The 24,564-nt window shown below is 43.2% G+C and overlaps 1 protein-coding gene and 1 pseudogene across 2 annotated transcripts in view; both read left to right on the forward strand.

Moving 5' to 3' along the window:
• The window catches only part of ABHD6 (abhydrolase domain containing 6, acylglycerol lipase), a 54,556-nt gene that overhangs the window by 26,327 nt on the left and 3,665 nt on the right, over positions 1 to 24,564 (forward strand). Inside the window, exons 3-9 of one of the 2 annotated variants that reach the window (XM_007469013.1) lie at positions 908 to 1,060; positions 11,815 to 11,971; positions 13,325 to 13,438; positions 14,741 to 14,873; positions 18,398 to 18,555; positions 21,765 to 21,819; positions 22,027 to 22,127. In XM_007469013.1, the coding sequence (XP_007469075.1) occupies positions 942 to 1,060; positions 11,815 to 11,971; positions 13,325 to 13,438; positions 14,741 to 14,873; positions 18,398 to 18,555; positions 21,765 to 21,819; positions 22,027 to 22,127 (837 nt within the window). In that variant the 5' untranslated portion in view covers positions 908 to 941. The remainder of the gene's footprint in view (positions 1 to 907; positions 1,061 to 11,814; positions 11,972 to 13,324; positions 13,439 to 14,740; positions 14,874 to 18,397; positions 18,556 to 21,764; positions 21,820 to 22,026; positions 22,128 to 24,564) is intronic. The other variant, XM_007469014.1, reaches the window with a different exon arrangement.
• Positions 10,205 to 10,730, forward strand: LOC103083826 (nucleolar protein 56 pseudogene; annotated as a pseudogene).

The raw sequence follows: 24,564 nt of genomic DNA on the forward strand, positions 1-24,564 counted from the left end.
AAAAAAAAAAAAAAAAAAAAAAAATTGCAAACCTAGTAGGAAAGTTAGAGGTTACCAGTACATTTCACCACACTTACTTTATTTCTCCCTCCCCTACACACACACGCACACATGCACACACACACACGGGCAAACCCATATGCACACATGCATGCACACACAGCTGCACACACGCTCACACACACACGCACATATACATTTTTTCTCTCCTCAACTTTTAAAGCTGAGTAGCAGGTATTACTATTCTTTATCCCTTAATACTTTATCAGACGCTAGGAACAAGGACGTTCTCTTACATATAAATATAACCACAATTTCATCACCACACTCACTGATATAATAATATTATCTAATAACCAGTCCTTACATTTCCCCAGTTGTCCCCGCAGTTTCCTTTATAGCTTAAAAAAGACTCCAGGGTCATCTTAAGGGTTCCTCATTACATTTAGTTGTCCTGCCTATTTAGATTTTTTAAAGCACTTGCCTCCTGATCCCGGCTCTCATTCTGTGTCATTCACTTCTGTTCTGCTTTGCTTCTTCACCTTGTCTCCTGAGACGGACTTTCTTTCTTTTTTTTTTTTTAATTAAAAAAAATTTTTATTTATTTTTGGCCACATTGGGTCTTTGTTGCTGCACACAGGCTTTCTTTAGCTGCAGTGAGCTGAGGCTAGTCTTCGTTGCGGTGCGTGGGCTTCTCATTGTGGTGGCTTCTCTTGTTGTGGAGTACGGGCTCTAGGCGCGCGGGCTTCAGTAGTTGTGGCGCACGGGCTTAGTTGTTCCCGTGCATGTGGGATCTTCCCGAACCAGGGATTGAACCCGTGTCCCCTGCACTGGCAGGTGGATTCTTAACCACTGCACCATCGGGGAAGTCCCTGAGACGGAGTTTCAATACTGTCTCTCTCTTCAGCCCCTGCAGGTGTCAGCCAGCCCTAAAGAGCAGGATGGATCTTGACGTGGTTAACATGTTTGTGATCGCGGGCGGGACGCTGGCCATCCCGATCCTGGCGTTTGTAGCCTCATTTCTCCTGTGGCCTTCGGCGCTGATAAGAATCTATTACTGGTAAGTTCATTTTATAGTTCAAGTTTTCAGGAGTATCATGACCACGCCATCGTCTCTGCTTGTCCTTTTTGGTTGTGGCTGTTCAACATTTATCATGAAATATTTCAAACTTACAGAAAAGTTGAAAGACATCCTTTCTTGAATGTTGGGAGTGTTCCTAAAGTAGTGGTAGCTTCTCCCCAGGTAAGTTCTTCCAGGTTTCTGATGGTGTCTTTGCTCAGGAGACCACCCTGTCTCCCAACATCACGGATTCATGGGAATTCCTTTGGTTTTTCTTGGTCGTTGGATTCTGATCCAGTGATGTCTTGACAGGTACAGTGAAATGCACTGAAAAATGAGTTAGAAAGAGTAGGATCCTGGAGATGGCATGGATAGGACAGAATGGTTTTAGATTTTTGAAAAGCAATCGTTAGTCGCACCCACCCAGGGACGCCAAAAAAAAAAAAAAAGTGTTCATTAGTAAAGTGACGGAAAAGAAGTTTCCAAAACTTTTGTCATTCTTGAGTCACCTTTATGCTTCTTGCTCTATCTGCATACCACCTCTACTTTTCTTTTGTATTTTCTTTAGAGTGACTTTTTAAGAAAACCTTCAATCAATTTAAGAGTGACATATCACTACCTTAAGTGGAAAGCTTGCCATACGTACCAAAAATATTAAATTAATATAAGAAAGTAAAAATAAGCGCAATGCCATTAAACTCTGTTCATAAATTCTAGCCTAGATACCATTGCCTACCAAAGACTCTCTCCTTTCTCTGTGTTAAAAAGTCTGAGAGGTGTGAAAGGTATAGAGCCTTTCTCCTTGATGGAATCAGAAGGTTAACAGTTGAAAAGAGAGAAGCTTTCTCATGATGTGCCTCAGGGACTTTTCATGCCACAGTCCATTTACCAAATAAAATCACCTCTCACACTCCCATGGATTCATCCCATGATGAAGGAAATAACGAAATAGACCTGGTTCCTCTCTGTGCCATAGGGAAACACACTGAGATTTAATCACAACTTCTGGAACTTAGGACTGCGTTCTGTGCCCTGAGAGAAGAATGCAGGGAGGCTGTGCCTGTGCCCTTTATCTGCCCTCTGTTCTGGCTCCCTTTTGTTTCATTAGAGCGTGGAATTTTCCGCCTGCCAGCCAGGCTCTGATCCTTGAAAAGAAGCTAATTGAACAGAAGGGAGCTTTCATGTTTCACTCATTCTTGTGGGGAGGTGATGACCCCTTCATAGGGTCACCCAGGACCCACCTCTGCACTGATGAAGCTAAGACTCTGGCTGCTTAAATGCCGTAGCCCTTGAAGCACTGGCAGTAGGAGTGCTTTGAGGCCAAGGCTCCCATGTGGCCCCTGACATGGAGAGGCCAGAGTGGTGTGCCCCTCTCCACCCTTGAAGTGAAGCAGAGAATGCAGTTCAGCGATGTGACCCATAACCATGTATATGGCTGCATGCAGAGGCTGCATGCATACCCACCACATGTGGAAACCAGCCTCTGCTGCAGAGTCCCCCAACACCCAATTCCTTGGGCCATCGCGGAGAAGGCTTTCAGAGTCAGAATGTTAGAATAATTTTGATGCTTGATCTTTCAAGAGAAAATTAACTTCATAGCAAATAATTGACTTTTTTGAGTTAAAATTCATATAATTTAAACTTCACCATTTTAAAGTGTACGTTTAATTGTACGCTTTCACCGTACTGTGAATTACCACTATCTAATTGAGAACATTTCCATCTCCCCCAAAAGAACCCCCATACTTGTTAGCAGGTACTCCCAGTTTTCTCTCTTCATCCCCTGGTAACTAGTAATCTACCTTCTGTCTCTTTGGATTTGCCTGTTGTGGACATTTCATATAAATGAGATCGTACGATTTGTGTTTTTTTTGGGTCTGGCTTGTGCTTTTCAAGGCTTACCCATGCTGCAGCGTATATCTGTACTTTGTTCATTGTGATGGCTGAATAATGGTCCATTGTATGGTTATACCACATTTTATTTATCCAAATGGACGTTTGTGTTGTTTCCACTTTTTGCTATCATGAATAATGCCTCATAGCAAATAATTCACTTTTATGAACAAGTAATACCACCAAAACCCAGAGAGGCCCCACAGAGAACATTCAGTCCTTTATTATTTGACAGCGCAGATGCAGGTGACCTTAAAGCCTGCCCATGCCTGTCACTTCACTCAGAGCTGTAGCTGGAGGATGAACACAAATCTCTTTATTTTGTGAACTCAGCCACACAGGCCAAGAAGAAACCCAGTTGGCTGGGGAGGATGAAAATCCTAGAAATCCTTTCGGATTATGCCGGGTAGCGCTGTGGCAGAGGGGCTGTGATTATGGTAATAGAACCCCTAATGCCATTGCAGAGTCACCGGAGTTCCCGTGAGCTGCTTCCCGCACCCCACTGAAATGCACAGCCTGTTTCCTTCAAATCACCTCACTGCAAGTGACACTTTCACAGTGGTTGTCATAGGATGAGCAGCTTTGCTGTGAGTCACTTATGTCCCTTAACCACAGCTACTCCTCCAAAGGCCTTCATTTACTCAGCTGCCCGTAACGACCACCCATAGGTTCACCCTGCAGACCTGGCTTAGCCAAGTTAATTTTCAGGATTGCGATGTGAACAGGAACAGCAGGCAGTAGAGGTAGCTGGGCATCCCTGGTACCCCAAGCCACGCTGCCGAGTGAGCATATGGGTATGAGGAAGGCATCTCGGGGCGCTCTCGCCTGGACTTCCCTCTGGGTCTTCTGAGTTCCTCAGGGCACAGTGTCCCCAGTGGGTCACAGCCAGCCTTCAGAGAACTCTCTCTGGGTCTAACTGTCCCTGGAGCATGGCTAGCACAGTTCCACAGAGATGGGGACTGTGATAGCTCCTGCAGGAGATGGCAAACACGTGGCTGTGAGAGTCCACAGATAGCCACACTGGAGATGCCGTGGCCACTGTGGGTGACATCAGGGGCTGCTCTGGCTTTCGTTTTGTAAACTGTCAAAACTGTTCACCAGGACTTCCCTGGTGGCGCAGTGGTTGAGAGTCTGCCTGCCGATGCAGGGGACACGGGTTTGTGCCCCGGTCCGGCAAGATCCCACATGCCGCAGAGCAGCTGGGCCCGTGAGCCATGGCGCCATGGCCACCGAGCCTGCGTGTCCGGAGCCTGTGCTCTGCAACGGGAGAGGCCATAACAGTGAGAGGCCCGTGTACCGCAAAAAAAAAAAAAAAAAAAAAAAAAAAAAAAAAAAAAAGGATAAGAAATCATACATATAAGAGAGAGAAGAGGATAATTGGAAAAGAAGAAATAAAACTGATGTTATTTCTGATGGCATGATTGTGTACACAGGAAGTCCAGAAGAATCTATCGATAATTTGTTAGAATTAAAAATGTGAGGGGCTTCCCTGGTGGCGCAGTGGTTAAGAATCTGCCTGCCAATGCAGGGGACACGGGTTCGAGCCCTGGTCCGGGAAGATCCTACACGCTGCGGAGCAACTAAGCCCATGCACCACAACTACTGAGCCTGGGCTCTAGATCCCGCGAGCCACAACTACTGAAGCCGCACACCACAGCTGCTGAAGCCCGTGTGCCTAGAGCCCATGCTCTGTAACAAGAGAAGCCACCGCAGTGAGAAGCCCGTGCACCACAATGAAGAGTAGCCCCCGTTCACCACAACTAGAGAAAGCCCGTGCGCAGCAACGAAGATCCAAAGCAGCCAAAAATTTAAAAATAAATAAATAAATAAATGTGAATTTGGCAAGATTGCTAAATATAAGTAAACAAAAATCAGTTGTATTCTTATATAATAGCAACAAACAAATAGAAAATGAAAATATCTTGTATCAACAAATATAAAATACCTAAGAATAAATCTAAAGAACAATGTGCAAAGCCTTTACTCAGAAAACTACAAAGTATTAGTGAGAGAAATTTTGAGTGACCTAAATTAATGGAGGGGATAGACAATATTTGTGAGTTGCAAGACTTTCCAATAGAGAGATGTCAGATTTCCCTACAGGGACCTGTAGATTCAGTGTACACACGTTTTAAAATCCCAGCAGGTTTTTTTCTTATGGAATTTAATAAACTGATTCTTATATTTATAAGGAAAAGCAAAGAGCCAAATTAAGCAAGACAGGGCTTCCCTGGTGGCGCAGTGGTTGAGAATCTGCCTGCCAATGCAGGGGACACAGGTTTGAGCCCTGGTCTGGGAAGATCCCACGTGCCGCGGAGCAACTAGGCCCGTGAGCCACAACTACTGAGCCTGCGCGTCTGGAGCCTGTGCCCCGCAACAAGAGAGGCCGCGACAGTGAAAGGCCTGCACACCATGATGAAGAGTGGCCCCCGCTTGCCGCAGCTAGAGAAAGCCCTCGCACAGAAACGAAGACCCAACACAGCCAAAAATAAAAATAAATAAATAAAACTTTTTTTAAAAAAGTAAAAAAAAATTAAGCAAGACAGTCTTGAAGGAGAGCAATATTAGATGATTTACACTACCAGCTATCAAGACTAATTATTAAGCAATAGCAGTCAAGACAGTGAAATTGGCACAAAGGACAAATAAACCAACGGGACAGGAGAGTCCGGTAGCAGGTATACATAGATACGGTCTCTTGAATTGTGACAGGTAGCACTGCTCTGCAGCAGGGAAAGGGGACTGGGTTAACTAGATGTCCATCTGAAAAAAAGTCAAACTTGACCCCTTTGGCAGGTAGAATTACTGAAACAGCCCCACCAAGAACTACCTCCATAATCCCCAGAACCTGTGAGTGTGATGAAATATCACTCCCACGGTTATGTTGTATTATATACACTTGACCTAAAGATGGGGAGATAATGGCCAATAAACATGTGAAATGGTGATCAATTTTGTTGGCCCTAAGGGATATTCAAATTAAAACCACAGTGAGATAACCATTTCACACCCATCAGAATGGCTAAAATGAAAAGGGCTGACTGACAATTCCAAGTATTGGCAAGGATGTTGTATTAGTTTCCTAGGGCTGCTGTAACAAATTGCCACAAACTGGGTGACTTACAACAACAGAAATTTATTCTCTCACAGTCCTGGAGGCTAGAAATACTAAATCAAAGCGCTGGCAAGGTTGGTTCCTTCTGGACGCTCTGAGGGAGGATCTGTTCCATTTCCCCCTCCCTAGCTTCTACTGGTTGCCAGCAATCCTTGGCATTCCTTGACTTGTAGTTGTGTTACTCCAGTCTCTGCCTCTGTCTTCACATGGTGTTCTTCCTTCTGTGTGTTTCTGTGTCCTAATTTCCCTCTTATAAGGACACCAGTCGCATTGGATTTGAAGCCAACCCTAATCCACTATGACCTCAACTTAACTTGACTACATCTGCAATGACCGTATTTCCAAATAAGGTCATATTCACGGTTTCCACATGGACATGAATTCTAGCGGGATACTATTAACCCACTATAGATTTGCAACAACTAGAATCTGGTGTATTGTTGACTGAAGTATAAACTGGTTCATCCACTTTGGAAAACTGTTTGACAAAATGCCCCACTAATTTCACCCAATAGAATTGTGTATATTTATTGATCAAAAGATATATACAAAAATGTTCCATAGCAGCTCCATTTATAATACCTCCAAACTGGAGATACCCAATGTCCATTAATACTGTAATAGATAAATGAATTGAGGTATAGTCATACCATTATTCACACAACGGAGTACTATATAGCTATGAAAATGGAAAGAAGTAATGCTACATTTTACAACATGAATGATCCTTACAAACATAATATTGAGTGGAAGGAGTCAGATACAAATAAGAACTTATTGTATGATAAAATTCTAAAACATGCAGAACTCTCCTGTTTGAAAATGAGGTAGTGGTTACCTTTAGGAGGTATTAATGTGGAGAGGCATGAGGTGGATATCTGGGATGCTGGTTGTAATCTAGACCTTGATCTGGGTGGCAGATAATGGGTTCATTCACTTTGTGCAGATTCATCAGGCTGTACACTTATAATATGTGTACTTTTCTGTATTATTTATACTCATATTGAAAGTTTCTCTAAAAAATAACAATGAAGGATGTAGAGAAATTGGATCCCTCATATACTGCTAGTGGAGAATGTGAAATGATGTAACCACTTCAGAATACAGTCTGGCAGTTCCTCAAAAGGTTTTTTTTTTAAAAGCTACTATATGACCCAGGAATTCTACTCCTACATGAACTGAGAACACCCAAGAGAACAGAAAACATATGTCCATAGGAAAACTTGTATATGTATGTTCATAGTGGCACTATTCCTAATAGCTCAGAAGTAGAAACAACCCAAGTGTCCATCAACAGATGAATGGATAAACAAATATGGCATATCCATATGATGGAATATTATTTAGCCTTAAAAAGGAATAAAATACTGATATAGTCTATAATGGATGAACTTGAAAACACACTAAGTGAAATACGCCAGACACAAAAGGCCACACATTGAATGAACCCATTCATGGGAAATGTCTAGAATAGGCAAATCCATAGAGACTTGAAGTATACTAGTGGTTGCCAGGAGCTGCAGAGGAGAATGGTGAGTGAGTGCTCACGGGTATGGATTTCTTTCTTTTTCTTTTTTAATTGTGGTAAAATATACACAATATAAAAATTTACCTTTTTAACTATTTGTAAGTATATAGTTCAGTTGGGTTTTTTTTTTTTTTTTTTTTTGAGATTGAAGCAGTGCAAGCTTTATTCAATGGCTAGAGAATGGAGAAGTGGGAACTTAGTTTACAACTATCATTACCTCAATGGCGAGAAGGATTTGCTTTTTGGGGGATATAGTTGTTTTTACAATGATGTGTTAATTTCTACGGTATACAGCGAAGTGAAGTGGAGTACCCTATGCTCCACAGCACTTTCTCATTAGTTATCTATTTTATACATATTAGTGTATATATGTCAATCCCAATCTCCTAATTCATCCCAGCCCACCCACCTTTTCCCCGCTTGGTGTCCATATGTTTGTTCTCTACATCTGTCTCTATTTCTGCAGTCAGGTTTCTTTTGATAAAAATGTTCCAGGATTAGTGGTGATGGTTGCACAACTTTGTGAATATACTAAAAACACCTCAGTTGTACCATTTAAAAGGGTGAATTTTATGGTATGTAAATTATATCTCAATAAAAAAATGTATATTCAACGTCCTTGTCCTTAGGGAAATGCAAGTGAAAACCACAGCGATATACTACACACACATTAGGATGGCTATTATTAAAAAAATGGAAAATAGCAAGTGTTGGTGAGGATGTAGAGAAACTGGAACCCTTGTGCTTTCCTAGTAGAAATGTAAAGTGTTATAACTACTGTGGAAACGTTTAGTGGCTCCTTAAAAAGTTAAACACAGAATTACTATGATCCAACCATTGTACTTCTATACCCCAAAGAATTGAAAGCAAGGGCTCAAACAGATACTTATATACCAATGTACATAGCGGCATTATGCACAATTGCCCAAAAAATGGAAATAATCCAAATATCCATCAATAGATGAATGATAAACAAAATGTGGTATATACATACAATGGGATATTATTCAACCTTAAAAAGGAATAAAATTCTGATGTAGGGTACAACGTGGATGAACCTTGAAAACATTATGCTAAGTGAAATAAACCAGACACCAAAGAACAAATATTGTATGATTCCACTTATATGGCTATAATATTTGTCACAAAATTTTCCACAAAATTTTCCAGTTTTCCCTGGAATTTTGGCAAATGATATATTTGAAGGACAGAATCTTTTTTATATAATAATAAAACTACCATTTATTGAATATTTCCCATGTGTTGGGCATTGAACCAGACTTTGTAATGGATTATCTCTTTTAATCTTAACCATATCTTTTAATCTTAACCTTAGTAGAATGCAACATTTTCCCATATTATAGATGAGGAAATTGAGTTTCACGATCATATAGCCAGTAAATGAATGAGCTGGGATATGAATGAGTGAACAAATTCATGTTACCGTATCATATTTGATATCATGAAATATGTATGTTTTGTCATAAGAAGAGCTGTTAAGCTAGCCAGTTCTATTGTATCTTTAATGTTTTGAATAGGCAATATATTCATTGAAAAAGTACTAAAAAAAGCATGGTAAATCTGCCTCCCACCGCTGTTCCCTCTCCACCTACTTCTCACAGTATTTCCCACCTCCGCTCCAGATACTCATTTTAATAGTACCTTGTATATGCTCCCGTGCATTTTGTATGCAGGTATGAGTAAATATGACTATATATCCTCATCTCCCTCTCCCTTTATTTTACACAAAGGGTTAAAGTTGGTCCATTTAGGCTATTTGCTATTGTAAGACTTAGCTACCTCTTTGGTGCAAAGTATACCACAAAGTGAATCTCTGATTGAATTAATTATCTTTCATCTTGGAGAGATTCTTCATGCAGAGAGTTCAATTTGTTTAGATGGTAATTTCATATTGAAATCAGTTTCAGGCCAAACTCCAGCACTGCCAAGTCTTATGTAACCAACAGAAGCTGAGCTTTCAACCAGCTGCCATATGTTGTAAGGAATAAAACCAGAGGACTGATGAGATAATTCTTATGAAACAAGTTCTCACTGTCAGAGTCTCTAGGAAAAATATATCTGGAGTGGAAGGCAGGGGAGGGCATATGACCTTTATCAAGCTTATCCACCGTAGTGGAAATTATGTCTGTACAAAACCAAATGTTTGTTACCATAAATTCTGCATCACAATTAAAATCCGAACTGTTTTTTTAAGCAGTCAAATCAATCAAAATCCAATACTTGAGAATGAATAGCTTCTTCGAAACCACAGTAACACTTACATATGGTTAAGACTCTGATGGCCAGTCCTTGTGTCTGAGTGATTCCCTGGGCCCAGCAAAGGGACCAAGTTTCCAGAGCCCTGAAGACAAGGGATAACACCCCAAAATATGGTCTGATTTTCCACTCCACGTTCATTGGCCAGGCAGCTGCTAAGAACAAAGGCTGCATCTCCCAATACCTGACCAAAAAATGCAGTATATCCTCATAAATTGATTGCTTCTCTGAGGTGCCCTCAAGTGTATTTGTGGAGAAGCTTCAAGAACAAGTCAAGGAGCAGCTGTCCTTCTATGAGACTGGAGAGATTCCATGAAAGAATCTGGATGTCATGAAGGAGGCAATGGTTCAGGCAGAGGAAGCCGCCGCTGAGATTACTAGGAAGCTGGAGAAACAGGAGAAGAAACGCTTCAAGAAGGAAAATAACAGCTGGCTGCAGTTCCCCTTGCATCTTCAGAAAACAGCGTCAGTGCTCAGGGGGAGTGCAAGGAGACAAGTGCGAGACCTGAAAAGAAGAAAGTGAAAGCCCCAGGAGGCTTCTCAGGAGAATGGCACGGAAGATTTGTCGGTCTCTTTCTCCAAACCCAAGAAAAAGAAATCTTTTTCCAAGGAGGAGCTACTTAGTAGTGATCCTGAAGAGACAGCCGGCAGTGGAAATCTTCCCGAGAGGAAGAAATCTTTCCCCAAAGAGGAACCAGTTAGTGACCCTGAAGAGTCAGGAAGCAAGAGTGTCCCAAAGAAAAAGAGGAAATTCTCCAAAGAGGAGCTGTAAGCTGTGGACCGGAGGAGGCTGCTGGCAGCAAGAAGAGCAGTTCCAAGGAGTGAAAAAGTTCCAGAAGCTCCCCCAGGAAGACTAGAATGGACCTTTCCCTGGTGGGGCGTAACCTGCAGGGATACTTCCCAACCCATCTCCTGTATCCCAATAAAAACAAATTCACAAGAATAGATAAATAAATACGGTTAAGATTCAAATGCAGAAATTTGGTTGGTTGAAAGGCTAATTAAACTTCCAGCTTGCTCAAATAGAATTACAAATAGGCCAAGCAGTGTTTTTCACAGCAGTCACTGGAATCACCCACACTGGACAGCTGTGAGGTATGTTGAGTCCTGAGACAATAAGGAATCCAGGCATCCATCAGACAGCCTCCTGTTGTCCTTTCTTGCCATCCAGAAATTTGTGGATGTGGAATGACACCACCGCCAGCAACTGATGAGTCTCATTCTTCATCTCCATGAGTAGCGAGTTGTAGGTGACAAGAGGGAACACACTACCTTTAAGTCTTCTGATGCATTTCCTTCCAATTAAAGTACCTCTGCAGTGAGGTCCTCTAGGACTCCAGGGCGACTGCCCTGTACCCAGAGTCACTCACGCCTGCATGTCCACAGCTGCTCGTCCCAGATTTCAGGTGTCAGTGAACATGTCCCACCAGGAACTGCAAGCTGGCTGTCTTCGAGGGGAAACCACCTTTGTCTTGGCGTCTCTGGAGTCCTTCCCAGCCTTACCACCAGCCGTTTCCAATTCTGTGAAGCTCAAAGAAGCAAGGCAGAGAAAGGGCTCAAGTCAGACACCCAGTGAGGTCCCATTGCCTGCTCCTTCTTTGCACTGTGATTCAAAACTGCTAGAAATTCATGTTAACAAAGGGGTATTATGTGTCATGCTTCTTAAGAAAACACCCCCTTTCCCTTTCTAATAGACTGCTTAGTAACATATATACATGTTCCTTACAGAATATTCATGTAACGTGCTTTCTGGAATGGTTTGGCTTAGTGCTCCTTGAGGGTGAAGCTCTGGGGGCTCCAGAGACATGCGTGGAGGACGAGGGCTGGGAAAAGTGTTGGTCTTACTTCAAAGTGAGACTATACAGAGTCCTCCCCCGCCCACCCCGAAGCTGCTTCTCTGGAGCTTAACGACTTTGACTTGCCTGTACTTTCTGTCCCCAGGTACTGGCGGAGGGCACTGGGCATGCAGGTGCGCTATGTGCGCCACGAAGACTATCAGTTCTGTTACTCCTTCCGCGGCAGGCCTGGGAACAAGCCTTCCATCCTCATGCTCCACGGATTCTCTGCCCATAAGGACATGTGGCTCAGCGTGGTCAAGGTGTAGTCCTAGAGCCTTCTGTCTTCAGAGGGTGTCACTCACTCAGGAAGAGGTTTCCACTTGGGCACGATGTCATCAGCAGGGGTAGAAAGCAAGGGGAACCCAGAACTGTGGCTCAAATCATCCTAAAATTAATGCCGTGTATTATTCAGATCCTTTTATCAGACAGAATTTACTGAATTGCATGTTATTTGTAAGATCTGTGCCTTAAAAATCATTTCACCATATGAGTATTTCTTAGGGAAGATTTCTGACACTCAGCTGCATCTCAGGCCTGTCATGACTATCAAGATCCAGCTTTTAAAAACTCACTTGTTTTTTGTACTCCAGGATTCTCCTCTTCCTTCCCATCCTCCTCCCTTTTCTGGTTCTCCCCCCTCCCCATCTCCTTCCATCTTCCTTCTATTTCTGCCTTTTCTTTTCCTTAGCCCTTTAGAGAAACAGTCTTGATCTGGCAGCTTTCTGGGATAGTTTTCCAAATCACTCCCTTTCTGTCCTGGTTTACTTGGGTGTGGCAACTTGCTTTATTGGTAAGAGTGAACAGCTGGTGAAGATGGGGGCTGGGAGAGGTCTTGGGAGGGAAACACCCCAGGCTCCCACCTCAAGCAGGACCATACCTGAATGGCCCCAAGTATGCTTCACACCAGGAGGAAAAGGCTCATACATCCTCTACTTCCTTATGTTCTTATTTCCAGATTTCACTATGAGGACACTCATCCTCGTTGCCCTAATGAACCTCTCACTTGCTGTCTCCATCTTTCATATAACTGGATATTTGTTTATTGATAACTGATGCTTCTCAGATTCCTGGTTAAATGTGGCACATATTTAAATGGAAGAAGGTGTTTAGGATAAAAATACCCTAGGAATTAGACCTAATGCAGGAAAAAAAAAAGTTGAAACCAGAATTAGGGCGATCAGACATGGTTCTTAGGAAGAGCATTGCTCCCGTGGGCTCTGGAGCTGGACAGGACTCGTCAGTGGCTGCGGGACTAGAGTTAAGTGTGGAAGGGGTGAGGGAAAGGAGAAGGTTGTAGTACCTGCCAGCTGGTGTCAAGAAAGAGCAAAGGACACAGGCCTGCTACCCTGACCTTTGCCCCCCTTTTCCAGTCATCCCCCGAGTCCCCTTCCATTTCTGTATTAGATTTGGGGGGTTTCTGATCCCTATAAGGCTACTGGCAATGTTTATTGACATCAGATGTTACTAGGGTAAGATACTGGGTGGTCCAGGTTCGTAACCTCCCCGGGAGTGGCCGTCCAGGTCACTTGGTAAGTAGGGGTAGCCTCCCCAGAAAAATGGGCAGACATGTTCTACACTGCACACACTGACACTCTGTGCCTGTGTATCCTCAGTTCCTTCCAAAGAACCTACACTTGGTCTGCGTGGACATGCCAGGACATGAGGGCACCACCCGCTCCTCCCTGGATGATCTGTCCATAGATGGGCAAGTCAAGAGGATACACCAGGTAAGCAGAAGGCTCCACCAAAAATTGCCCAGGTGGGTCTTGCCCACTATTGCATGCCCAAGTCTGAAGAGCAGGCAAGGGAGTTCCATTCTGACTCAACCATTCTCCAATGCATTCTGTCTGCAAGTAATTGCAGACAAAATGGCAGCAGCCCAGTGGTATCCTTGATTAGCTGTGGAGGACCAGGGCTTATTGCAGACTGTCCTCCTCTAAGCCTATTGCAGTTGTTTCTAAGGAAATGCCATCTGGGCATTTTCTCAGCTCTTCAGAAAGGGAGTTTAGAATTCCTCAAGACCATTTATTTTTTTAGAGTCTGTTTTTCTGCTTACCAGCTACATGATGACAATAACAGCATGTCTGCCTACTTGTAGAGGGCGGGGAGGGTGCTCTTTGCATTTTGTTCTAATTTAGTATCTGTCTTCAGCCCCCTCTGACTGGGCTTTCAAGGTCATGGGGCTCATGAACTATTTCAAAATTTAGTGGTTCATAAGCTTCAAATTGGCATATTTTTCCCAGTTGAGGATATTTATTTAATGCCTGCCCCTCTCCCCCCATTGAACTATGTATTCTGTTGAGGTCAGGAACCTTGTTTCTTTGACTCTTTGCTGTATCCTTAGCAGCTGACCAGTTTCTTGTACATAATAGACATCCAATAAATAATTTTTTAGGTGAATGGGCAGATGGGTGGATAGTTGGTTGAATGGTTGGATAGATGGAAAGTTGGATGGATGGTTGGGTGAATGGTTGGATGGTTGAATAGACGGATGGGTGGATCGTTACCTGAATGGATGGTTGGATGGATGGGAAGGCCTGTAAATTAGGGCAGCAGTCAGCAAACTGTGGCCCGTGGGCTCCGTTTGGCCTGCCACCGAGTTTTGTAAGGTAAGTTTTACTGGGACTGAGCCACACTCACTCGTTAACATGTTGTCTTTAGCTGCTTTTGTGCTACGACAGGAGAGTTGAATAGTTGCAACAGAGGTCACGTGGCCCACAAAAATTTTCCCAAGAAAAGATTTACTCTCGGAACCTTTATTTTAAAAATTTGCTGAGTGATGAATTAGGGGAATCCTTGTTGATTTTATACTTACAAATGACCCTTCAGTAACCTGTGCCAGGTAAAGAGAACTACATGCATGTAACAGGGCTCATCTGGATAATAGATCCAGTAGATTCCAGATTCCCTTTCATCAACAGTCCTTTTCACGTGTCCCCATAGGAAGTACAGAGGTTTTCTACTCTGTAATCACCATTGTCATTGTCCACAGCTATATAACCAAGCCTCTTTCTCATTTCCCTTCCTAGTTTGTAGAATGCCTCAAGCTGAACAAAAAACCCTTCCACCTGATAGGCACCTCCATGGGCGGCCACGTGGCTGGGGTGTATGCTGCTTACTACCCATCAGATGTCTGCAGCCTGTCTCTTGTGTGCCCTGCTGGTGAGTTATGAGGCTGAAATAACCCTATGAGTGACTTGAGCACAGCGGGTCTGAATCTCTGAAGACATAAATGGCAGTGTCTGCTCTGACTGTTTGTTTTTTTCTGCGGTACGCGGGCCTCTCACTGTTGTGGCCTCTCCCGTTGCGGAGCACAGGCTCCGGACGCGCAGGCCCAGCGGCCATGGCTCACGGGACCAGCCGCTCCGCGGCATGTGGGATCCTCCCGGACCGGGGCACGAACCCATGTCCCCTGCATCGGCAGGCGGACTCTCAACCACTGCGCCACCAGGGAAGCCCTGACTGTTTTTTTAGAATCATCTTTTTGACGATATTTTAGAGATACTAATCAGATTGCTTCAGTGATAGAAACAATAGTTGTATAACCATAATCATAAGCATATTGAGTTTTTTTATTTAACATCTTTATTGGAGTATAATTGCTTTACAATGGTGTGTCAGTTTCTGCTTTATAACAAAGTGAATCAGTTACACATATACATATGTTCCCATATCTCCTCCCTCTTGCGTCTCCCTCCCTCCCACCCTCCCTATCCCACCCCTCTAGGTGGTCACAAAGCACCGAGGTGAGCTGAACTCCCTGTGCTATGCGGCTGCTTCCCACTAGCTATCTATTTTACATTTGAAAAATATGGAGCGCTTCACGAATTTGCATGTCGTCCTTGCGCAGGGGCCATGCTGATCTTCTCTGTATTGTTCCAATTTTAGTATGTGTGCTGCTGAAGAGAGCACTTGAGTTTTAAAATATAGAGCCAGCCTTGTTCCACAAAGAGTTTGAGGTGGTTAATTTAAATGTGTATAGTACTTTACAACATATAAATACTTTGAAATATAATGATAATATTAACACCCAACATTTATTGAATTCTTATGAGCTAAGAATTTATATGGATTTATATGGATCTAATTCTTGCCTTAATCTTATGAGTTGAAGGTACTATTATCATGCCTCTTCCTTTTTTTGCTGAAAACTCAGAGATCTTTATTCATTATAAGATTTTTTTTTAAATTAATTAATTTATTTATTTTTGGCTGTATTGGGTCTTCGTTGCTGCACGTGGGCTTTCTCTAGTTGTGGCGAGCGGGGGCTACTCTTCCTTGTGGTGTGTGGGCTTCTCATTGCTGTGTCTTCTCTTGTTGTGGAGCACAGGCTCTAGGCACAGGGGCTTCAGTAATTGCAGCACATGGGCTTAGTAGTTGTGGTTCGCAGGCTCTAGAGCGCAGGCTCAGTAGTCGTGGCGCACAGGCTTAGTTGCTCCACGGCATGTGGGATCTTCCCAGACCAGGGCTCGAACCCTTGTCCCCTGCATTGGCAGGTGGATTCTTAACCACTGTGCCACCAGGGAAGTCCCACAAGATTTTTTTTGTTTTAATCAACAAACTTCAGTTTCTCTGTTCTTACAGGTATTCATGTCAACTTGAGCTGTAACGTGTCCCCTGAAATTATGATCTGAAGTTGGATTTTTTTTTAATTTTTATTTTTAAAATATGGTACTTCATGAATTTGCATGTCATCCTTGTGCAGGGGCTATGCTAATCTTCTCTGTATTGTTGCAATTTTAGTATATATGCCCCTGAAGCGAGCACTAAAGTTAGATTAAAATTTTTTTTAATATATATAAGCCTTCAAACTTGGATTTAGAGTGTGTTAGTGAGAAAAATCTTAATTTTTCTCTCTTCTTCCTTCACTTGCTCCTCTCCCCACCCCTGGTACTTTATTGGAGTGTGGTTTACACACAGATTGTCCAGATTTTTAGTGTATATCTCAGTGACTTTTTACATATGTAATTCTTATGCAGATCGATTTAGTATGCCCATTTTATAGGTGGGAACATAGAAGTAATTACATTAGTGCTGGAGCCAGGATAGGGACTGACCCTAGGCTGTCTCGCTCCAGAGCCCAAGCTGTGGTTTTTTGGGGGAAGTCCTTTCACATTCACTACCTCTTTTATATATGACTCATATTCATTACCTCCTTTACCCGGTAGAATCCAGCCATGGATTGAACTTGTACACCTTCCACTGAAACATAACTAAATTTACCTTTGAAATCTTTTACTTACTCCGAAAGTTCAGTTTTCAGGTCTGTTAAGCTCATTGAAATCAAAGGCAAGCTCCCGAAGGGTTTTCTCTTCTCCTTTTCCCAAGCACTATGTCCAAAATCATTTAGTCTTATAAAGTTTGAGAATTGGAGGAATAGCCCCTCTGGAAGGTTATTTAGATTTTAAATCACTTACGGAAGGTCTTTTTTGAGTTTATGTTCATTTGCTCAGAGAAAGAGTTTTACACCAGAGTTTCCATTAGAAGTTTAGAATTTGTTTATATACGAAAATGAAAAGATATGCTTTTTTTACTTTGAAATAATTTTACATTTACAGAAATGTTGCAAAGATAGCACAGAGAGGCCCACATGCCCTTCACCCAGTTCTCCCCTTTAACAGCTCATGAACCTCAGTAAATTTGTCACAGCTAGGAAACCAACACTGGTTCATTACTGTTAAGTAAACTCCAGGCCCTATTTGGATTTCATTAGTTTTTCCACAAATGTCCTTTTCTGTTCCAGAATCCAATTCAGGGTATACCACATGACATGTAGTTTAGGATTATTTTTAAAGTAGAAGGAAATAGATCATGTAATCTGCCCATGGCATCATGAGAGCCACACGATACCCATGTTAGATTTAGACGAGTTGCTGAATATAGGAGTTTTATAAAGTGTGGGTTTCTGTGGCACAGTATGGATGCCACTGCCTTTCTTGCAAAGCTCTAGCGCTTCAGCTAAGTTAAACACCTGGAAATTTGCTCAGTGTTGGAAATGAAATTAGCTTTACCCTCCTGTATACGTCAGCTCATGTGAACTCTTGGTGTCGTGCTTCAGGTGATAGAAAATAATGGTCAATCTCAAAGCTGTTCCAGCTCAGGATTGCCTCATGCTCCCCTGGAGGAGGAGGGACTATGTGGGGGACAGCTCACAAGGGGACTTATTCTCGCTGTGCTTATGGATTGACCCCAAATAAGAGATTATTAAGTGGGTCCAGGCGGACGGAAGGAGTAGTCAGTCGCTCCAGTCCAGTCATGCATTTTACCAGGTCTCCTCTCAACCATACAGATGTGAAAGGGGCTCAGGCAAGCTGTCTTCTAGACTGGTGCTCCTTAAACTCTATCCTACATATGAATCCCCTGGCAACTTTAGTGAGATTCTGATTTAAGAGACTTAAGGGAAAGGCTGAGATGCTGCATTTCTTATGGGCTCCCAGTACTGCTGGTCCATGGACCACAGTTTGAGTAATGAGCCCCTGAAATATTCTGAAGAATTTTTTTCTATGTTTCTCAGAGTGTGGTTCTGACTTTGAGCAAGGATGTCGGTACCAATGAAAAAGAAATCTACTGGTGAAAAACACCAGGAATATATTAGTTCTGGGCTGATACTGGAAGTTCTCTATATAAAATGGGGTTTGGTAAGAAGGTAGATATATTGCCAAGCTGTTTTGGTTTGAATCCCACAGGTCTGCAGTACTCAACTGATAATCAATTTGTACAACGGCTCAAAGAACTGCAGGAGTCGGCCGCCGTAGAGAAGATTCCCTTGATCCCATCCACTCCAGAAGAGATGAGTGAAATGCTCCAGCTCTGCTCCTATGTCCGCTTCAGGGTGCCCCAGCAGGTAACGTGGTCTCAGCAGCAGTGTGCCTGCCCTCTGTCCAGGGCTCAGGTGGCCAGTACCTGCTTTCTCCTTGCGTTCTTGCCTTGTACTCCTCTGTTCATTCATTCAACAAGTATCTGTATCATGCCCATGATGTATCCAGCACTGTGCTTGAGCACCGTGGGGAGTAAATAAGTCAGAGAAGGCCCCTGGGCAGATGCAGGCCAGTGGGGGAGGCAGACAATTAACAAGAAGACAAATAATTACAAACTGTAATAAGTATTATAGAGGAAAGGAAGATGGTGCAGTGATTGAAAACAGGGGAGGCCGGAGAAGCTTTGATAAGCCTCTGTGAGACAGCAGCATGGGCAGCGATGGATAAAACACAGTCAATTCAAGACGCTGGAAGGAGGCCAGGGTGACTGGAGCCCAGAGGGTGAGGGAAAGAATGGGTTGAGAAAAGGTTGGAAAGGGATTCTGGGGCTGAATCAGAGATTCTTATTTTTAAAAAAATCTCAGGACGCCTTTACACTCTTAAGAATTATTGAGAACCCCAACGAGCATTTGTTTATAGAGGTTATAACTATTGATATTTACCATATTAGAAATTAAAACTCAGAAAAACTCAAAACACAAGGATACACAGCACTTACTTCATTAGCCTTCAGAATGATGACATTATCCCTCATTATGTAGGCTCTGAACATCAGTATGCTTTAGAGAGAATGAAAGTGAAAAAGACAAGTGACATTTAGTGTTATTATGAAAAGAGTTTGATGTCTTGGACTCCCAAGAACCTCTTTGAGAACCACTGGGCTAGATCGTGTAGGACCTTATAGGTTATGGGAAGGAGACTGGAGTAAATACAATAAGAGAAACACTGAGGATTGTAGGTGAGCACAGACAGAAGCAGAGAAACCCATTAGGGTGCTGTTGTGGCTTGGAGATGAGGGTGGTGTAGACTGCGGTGGTAGCAGTGGAGACAAGACCGGAGAAGCTTTGGAAGGAAGAAGACAGGACTTACTGGCAATTGGAGTGAAGGATGAGGGAAGGTGAGGAGTCCCAGGTGACTTTCTGGTACTTCAGTTGGGTAAAGGTAGTGTTTTCTGAGTAAGAGAAGGAGACGGATGGCGGGCTTGAGCGATAAGCTAAGAGCTCCATTTTGGATGTTTGAAGTTCAAGTTCCCTGTGAGACCATCAAGTGCAGGTGTCAGGTAGACAGTTGGCTATACAGGTGGAGCTGAGGAAAGTCTGGCCTGGAGTTGTACAGTTAAAGCCATCAGCCAATGATGATATTAAAGGTCTTGGGTCTAAATGAGGTTGTGTAGGGCAAGCGTGGGGAAAACCAAGAGAGGAAAGTGTGGGGAAAACCAAGAGAGTCTGAGGCTGAGACCTCACAACAGCAAATTATCTCACTCTGTTGCAGGAACTGGACCCTGCCTCAGGGTGGGGTGGGTCCTCCTAGGAGTTGAGAGTGAGATGGGCTCTATTTAGAAGTTGTGAACATGACTCATTCATGGGTGTGGCCCATCTCTGAGGAGGCGCCCAGAATCAGATTCTGCGGTATGTTCTATCCATGAAATCCTCTTTTCAGTTGTGACATTGCACTGATCCCCTCTCCACTGCTCTCTTTCCAGAATAGAGTGGACAAACAGGGTTTTAGAAATTTCCATGTTTTGAGTTGTCAGGGATGTGAAGACACTGGGAGAAAATAAATGCAGGTCCCAAAGTCTTTTCTGGAGCACCCGAGCACTCAGCCAATTGCGTCATGTTGTATTATGATCATCTGTTTGCTTGTTTGTATCTTCCATTCTTACCTCTGTAAGAGCAAGGACTCTGTCTTTGGCTGTTCTTGCATGAGGTAGCTCCTAGGTATAGATTCGATGGATCAATGGATGGGAGGAAGCCTGGATAATGCAGGGATGGAGAATGGATGTGTAGGAAGATACAGGATAGATGGATGCATGAACTGATGATGCATGTGCATGCATCGATGATTTAGGGATGCTGAAAATAGCTGGATGGCTGAATGCTTGGTTGGATGGATGGGAAAATGTCTGGAGACAGCAGGGATGGAGGGTGGATGGATTGGTGGATGCAGGATAGATAGATACATGGGTAGACATATGCATATATGATTCAGAGGTGCAGGATGGATAGGTGATGGAGGATGGATGGACAGATGCAGGATAAGTGGACACATGGATAGACATGTGCATGTCTGAGTCAGAGATGCAGGATGGATGGGTAGTTGGGTAGGTGGAGCAGAGGTGGAGGATGGATGGATGGAAGATGGATAGGTGCATGAGTGCAGGATAGATAGTAGAACAAAGAAAATGTCTGTTGCTCAGCACTGTGTGTTGGACAGCTTGCCATTGGTCTCACCTCTGGGCTTCCACTTCCAGAGTAGTCAGATTCTGTCATGCTCCAGAGGGTGCGTTTTAGTCCAGAGCAGTTATGGCAGGATCTTCCCACTTCAGTCAGTGCATAGGACTCCTGAGAGTGCAGTTAAGGGGTTCAGACCATTCCCAGGGAGATGAGAGGAGTGATGGCTGCTAATGTGAGCCCCGGACACTACCTCAAGAACCCTGAGGCGGGGGAAGAGGCGGGCCGTGTTCCTTCTGGCCACAGCACCTCTCTGGGCCCATCTCGCAGGTCCCGGAGGCCTGTCCTGTCCACCTGTGCTGCTGCCTCATAGCCCGCGGCAGGGAGGGCCAGGGCAGTGTCACACAATGAGCACAGGACACTGGAAGCCTTCCCACAATTTCCGCAATAGTTTATTTCTTCATTGTTTGAGAGGCCCTTCATCCCCAATGGTTTAATTTTTTTTAAATAGACCTGTTTTGCATTGGGTATTACTGAATAATTACTTCATATTATTTCCATCCTGATTGTGTCTCAGGCTAAGCGGAGATTTTCTCAAAGGTAAAACAGCTATCAGGCCATCTCGGGTGTATTTTACATGCCGCAGGGGACCTTTGGCTTCACAGTATTACCAAAGTTCCTTTCTAATGAGAAAGAAAAAAGCCTCTTATGAACCTAACTCCCCATTACATTGCATAGTACATCATGGGAATTTGGAGGACCAGGCCCTACAGACCTTGACAATGCTGTAAACTGCTGGAACCCTAAACTTGCTGGACTTCTTTTCCTTCGTTGTCCCAGACCCATGTGAGGCCTGAGGATATGAATCTTCCCTTGCCTTCTGACTTTGGGTTATTTATCCTCAGATCCTGCAAGGCCTTGTCGACGTCCGCATCCCTCATAACAATTTCTACCGAAAACGTAAGTAGCCCTGCATTAAGCTCTGAGCTTGTGTGACAAGTCAAGCTTTATGGGTGGCTGGCTCTTTTTTCTTACATTTCTGAGACTGATAGTTTTCTGGGGGCCCTCAAGAAAAAAGCAGTGGCTTAGACTCAAAGACTGTCTATACTCGGTGGTGTCCACGGCACAGCCCAGCATGCATTCACTTTATTTTCCTTCTCTCAAAAGTGTTTTTGGAGATCGTCAGTGAGAAGTCAAGATACTCCCTCCATCAGAACATGGACAAGATCAAGGTCCCGACACAGATCATCTGGGGGAAACAAGATCAGGTATGTAGCGTGTCCCTGTGACCTCCTGTGTCAGTCACACCGGGTTCTGAGGAAAAGCTAGAGGTCATTTATAATGGGAGCCTGGCTGGTTTCTGATCCCAGGAAGAGGTGGCACACACCTGGTCCAGGTGCCAGTGTTCACGGGGAGCATCATTCTGTGAGCTGAGAGCAATGACATTGACCTCTTAAAATGTAAGGCAATTTTTTTTTTTAAACATGCTTACAAGCTTTATTTTATAAATGTATTTATTTTATTTTTTTATTTATTTCTGGCTGCGTTGGGTCTTCGTTGCTGCGCGCGGGCTTTATCTATTTGCGGCGAGTGGGGGCTACTCTTCATTGTGGTGCTGCGGTGGCTTCTCTTGTGGCAGATCACGGGCTCTAGGCGCGCAGGCTTCAGTATTTGTGGCTCACGGGCTCTAGAGCGCAGGCTCAGTAGTTATGGCGCACGGGCTTAGTTGCTCCGCGGCCTGTGGGATCTTCCTGGACCAGGGCTTGAACCCGTGTTCCCTGCATTGGCAGGAGGATTCTTAACCTCTGCGCCACCACGGAAGCCCATAAGGCAATTTTAAATCATTTTTGCAAATCATTTTTCTCAAAGCCATATAATCAAATGGTACATAAAACTTCAAAGAGTACAAAAAGATTTATAATGCGAACTTGGTCTCTTTAACATTCCAGATCCCAATTCCCATTTCTTTGAGGCAACACTTACAGTCTTGTGTATATTTCTTAAATTTTCTAAGGCAAGAGTTGGCAAACGTTTTCTGTAAAGGGCCAGGTAGTAAATATTTGCAACTTTGCTGGCAATAAGTTCCCTGTCACATCTACTCAACTGTGCTGTGTGTTGCAAAAGCAGACGTGGGGACATGCAGACAAACGGCAGGCAGAGTTCCAGTGAACCTTTAGTCACAAAACAGGCAGGGGACCATTGTTTGCCCGCTCCTATTCTAAGCATATATCAATATGCGTAAATAAGTTTATCTGTAAGTTTTTCAAACACGCTATATATATACTATTTTGCACCTTAATTCACATATATCAGAAAGGTACACCTTGGAAATCACTTCATATCAGCCCATATAGATCTACTCATTCTATTTTAAAAAATATTTTATTTTGAAATAATGACAAATTTATAGAAGAATTGTAGGAATAGTACAGAGTACGCCTATATTGCTTTACCAAGTTTCATCTGTTTTAACTGCTTTATTGAAATATAATTCACATGCTGTAAAATTTACCTTGTGCACCCCACTGCAGCCCAGTCGTAGAACACTTCTGTCACCCCCCAAAGTTCCCTCTTGCCCATTTGCAGTTAATCTCCATTCCTATCCCAGCCCCATGCAACCACTGATCTGTTTTTTGTTTCTGTAGTTTTGCCTAGAATATAGTTTTCTAGAATTTTCATAAAATGGTATCGTATTGCATGTAGTCTTTTGCATCTGGCTTCTTTCACTCAAGCATAATGTTTCTAAGTTCATCCATATTGTTGCATGTACCAGCAGTTTGTTCCTTTTTATTGCTGAGTGTCATTCCATGGTATGTGTGTACCACATCTTATTTATTACCAACTTTTTAACAGTTGCCACACTGGCTTTATCATCCTCATCTAGATAGATCTAGAAATATGTATTTTTGGACCATTTGGAGTAGGTTGCTTACATTATGTACCTTTACCCCCAATATTTCAAGGTGTATTTACTGCAAACCAGGATATTCTCTCACATAATCACAGTACGTTATCACATTTAGGAAGTTTAACACTGATGCAATAGCTTTTAACTAATCTACAGTCCATATTCCAAATGTATTTGTTGTTTCAGTAATGTCCTACATAGACCCCCTCCTCCTGCCCCCTGAACCAGGATCACATACTGCGTGTCATGTCTCTTGGGTCTCCTTTAATATGAAATGTTTCCCTCAGTCTGTCTTTATCTTTTGTGACATTGAGATATTTGAAGAGGGCAGGCCAGTTATTTTACAAAATGTTCCTCAATTTCAGTTCGTTTGCTGTTTCCTCATGATTAAATCCAGGATATATATCCCTGCCAGAATATCTCATGGGTGATAAGATATCACATTCTCAGAGGGGCAGTGTCTTTCTGCCACTGGGTGATGGGGATTTTTTTTTTTTCTGCCATGCTGTGTGGCATGTGGGATCTTAGTTCCCCAACCAGAGGTTGAACCCATGCCCCCTGCAGTGGAAGCACAGAGTCTTAACCACTGGACTGCCAGGGAAGTCCTGATGATGGGAATTTTGATCGTCTGGTCACAACGTCTTGTTTTCTTCATCTAGACTAATTATTTCTCACCTGGCAACTGATAAGCAGTCTGGGGGGAGGCACTTTGAGACTGTGCAGATATCCTGCCCCTCATCAAACATTCCCCTTAGATTTATCATTCTGAATGATCCTTGCCCAAAACAAAATTTTAT

This window comes from Lipotes vexillifer, unplaced genomic scaffold (assembly GCF_000442215.2).
Source record: "Lipotes vexillifer unplaced genomic scaffold, Lipotes_vexillifer_v1.1 scaffold989, whole genome shotgun sequence".
Classification (NCBI taxonomy): Eukaryota; Metazoa; Chordata; class Mammalia; order Artiodactyla; family Lipotidae; genus Lipotes; species Lipotes vexillifer.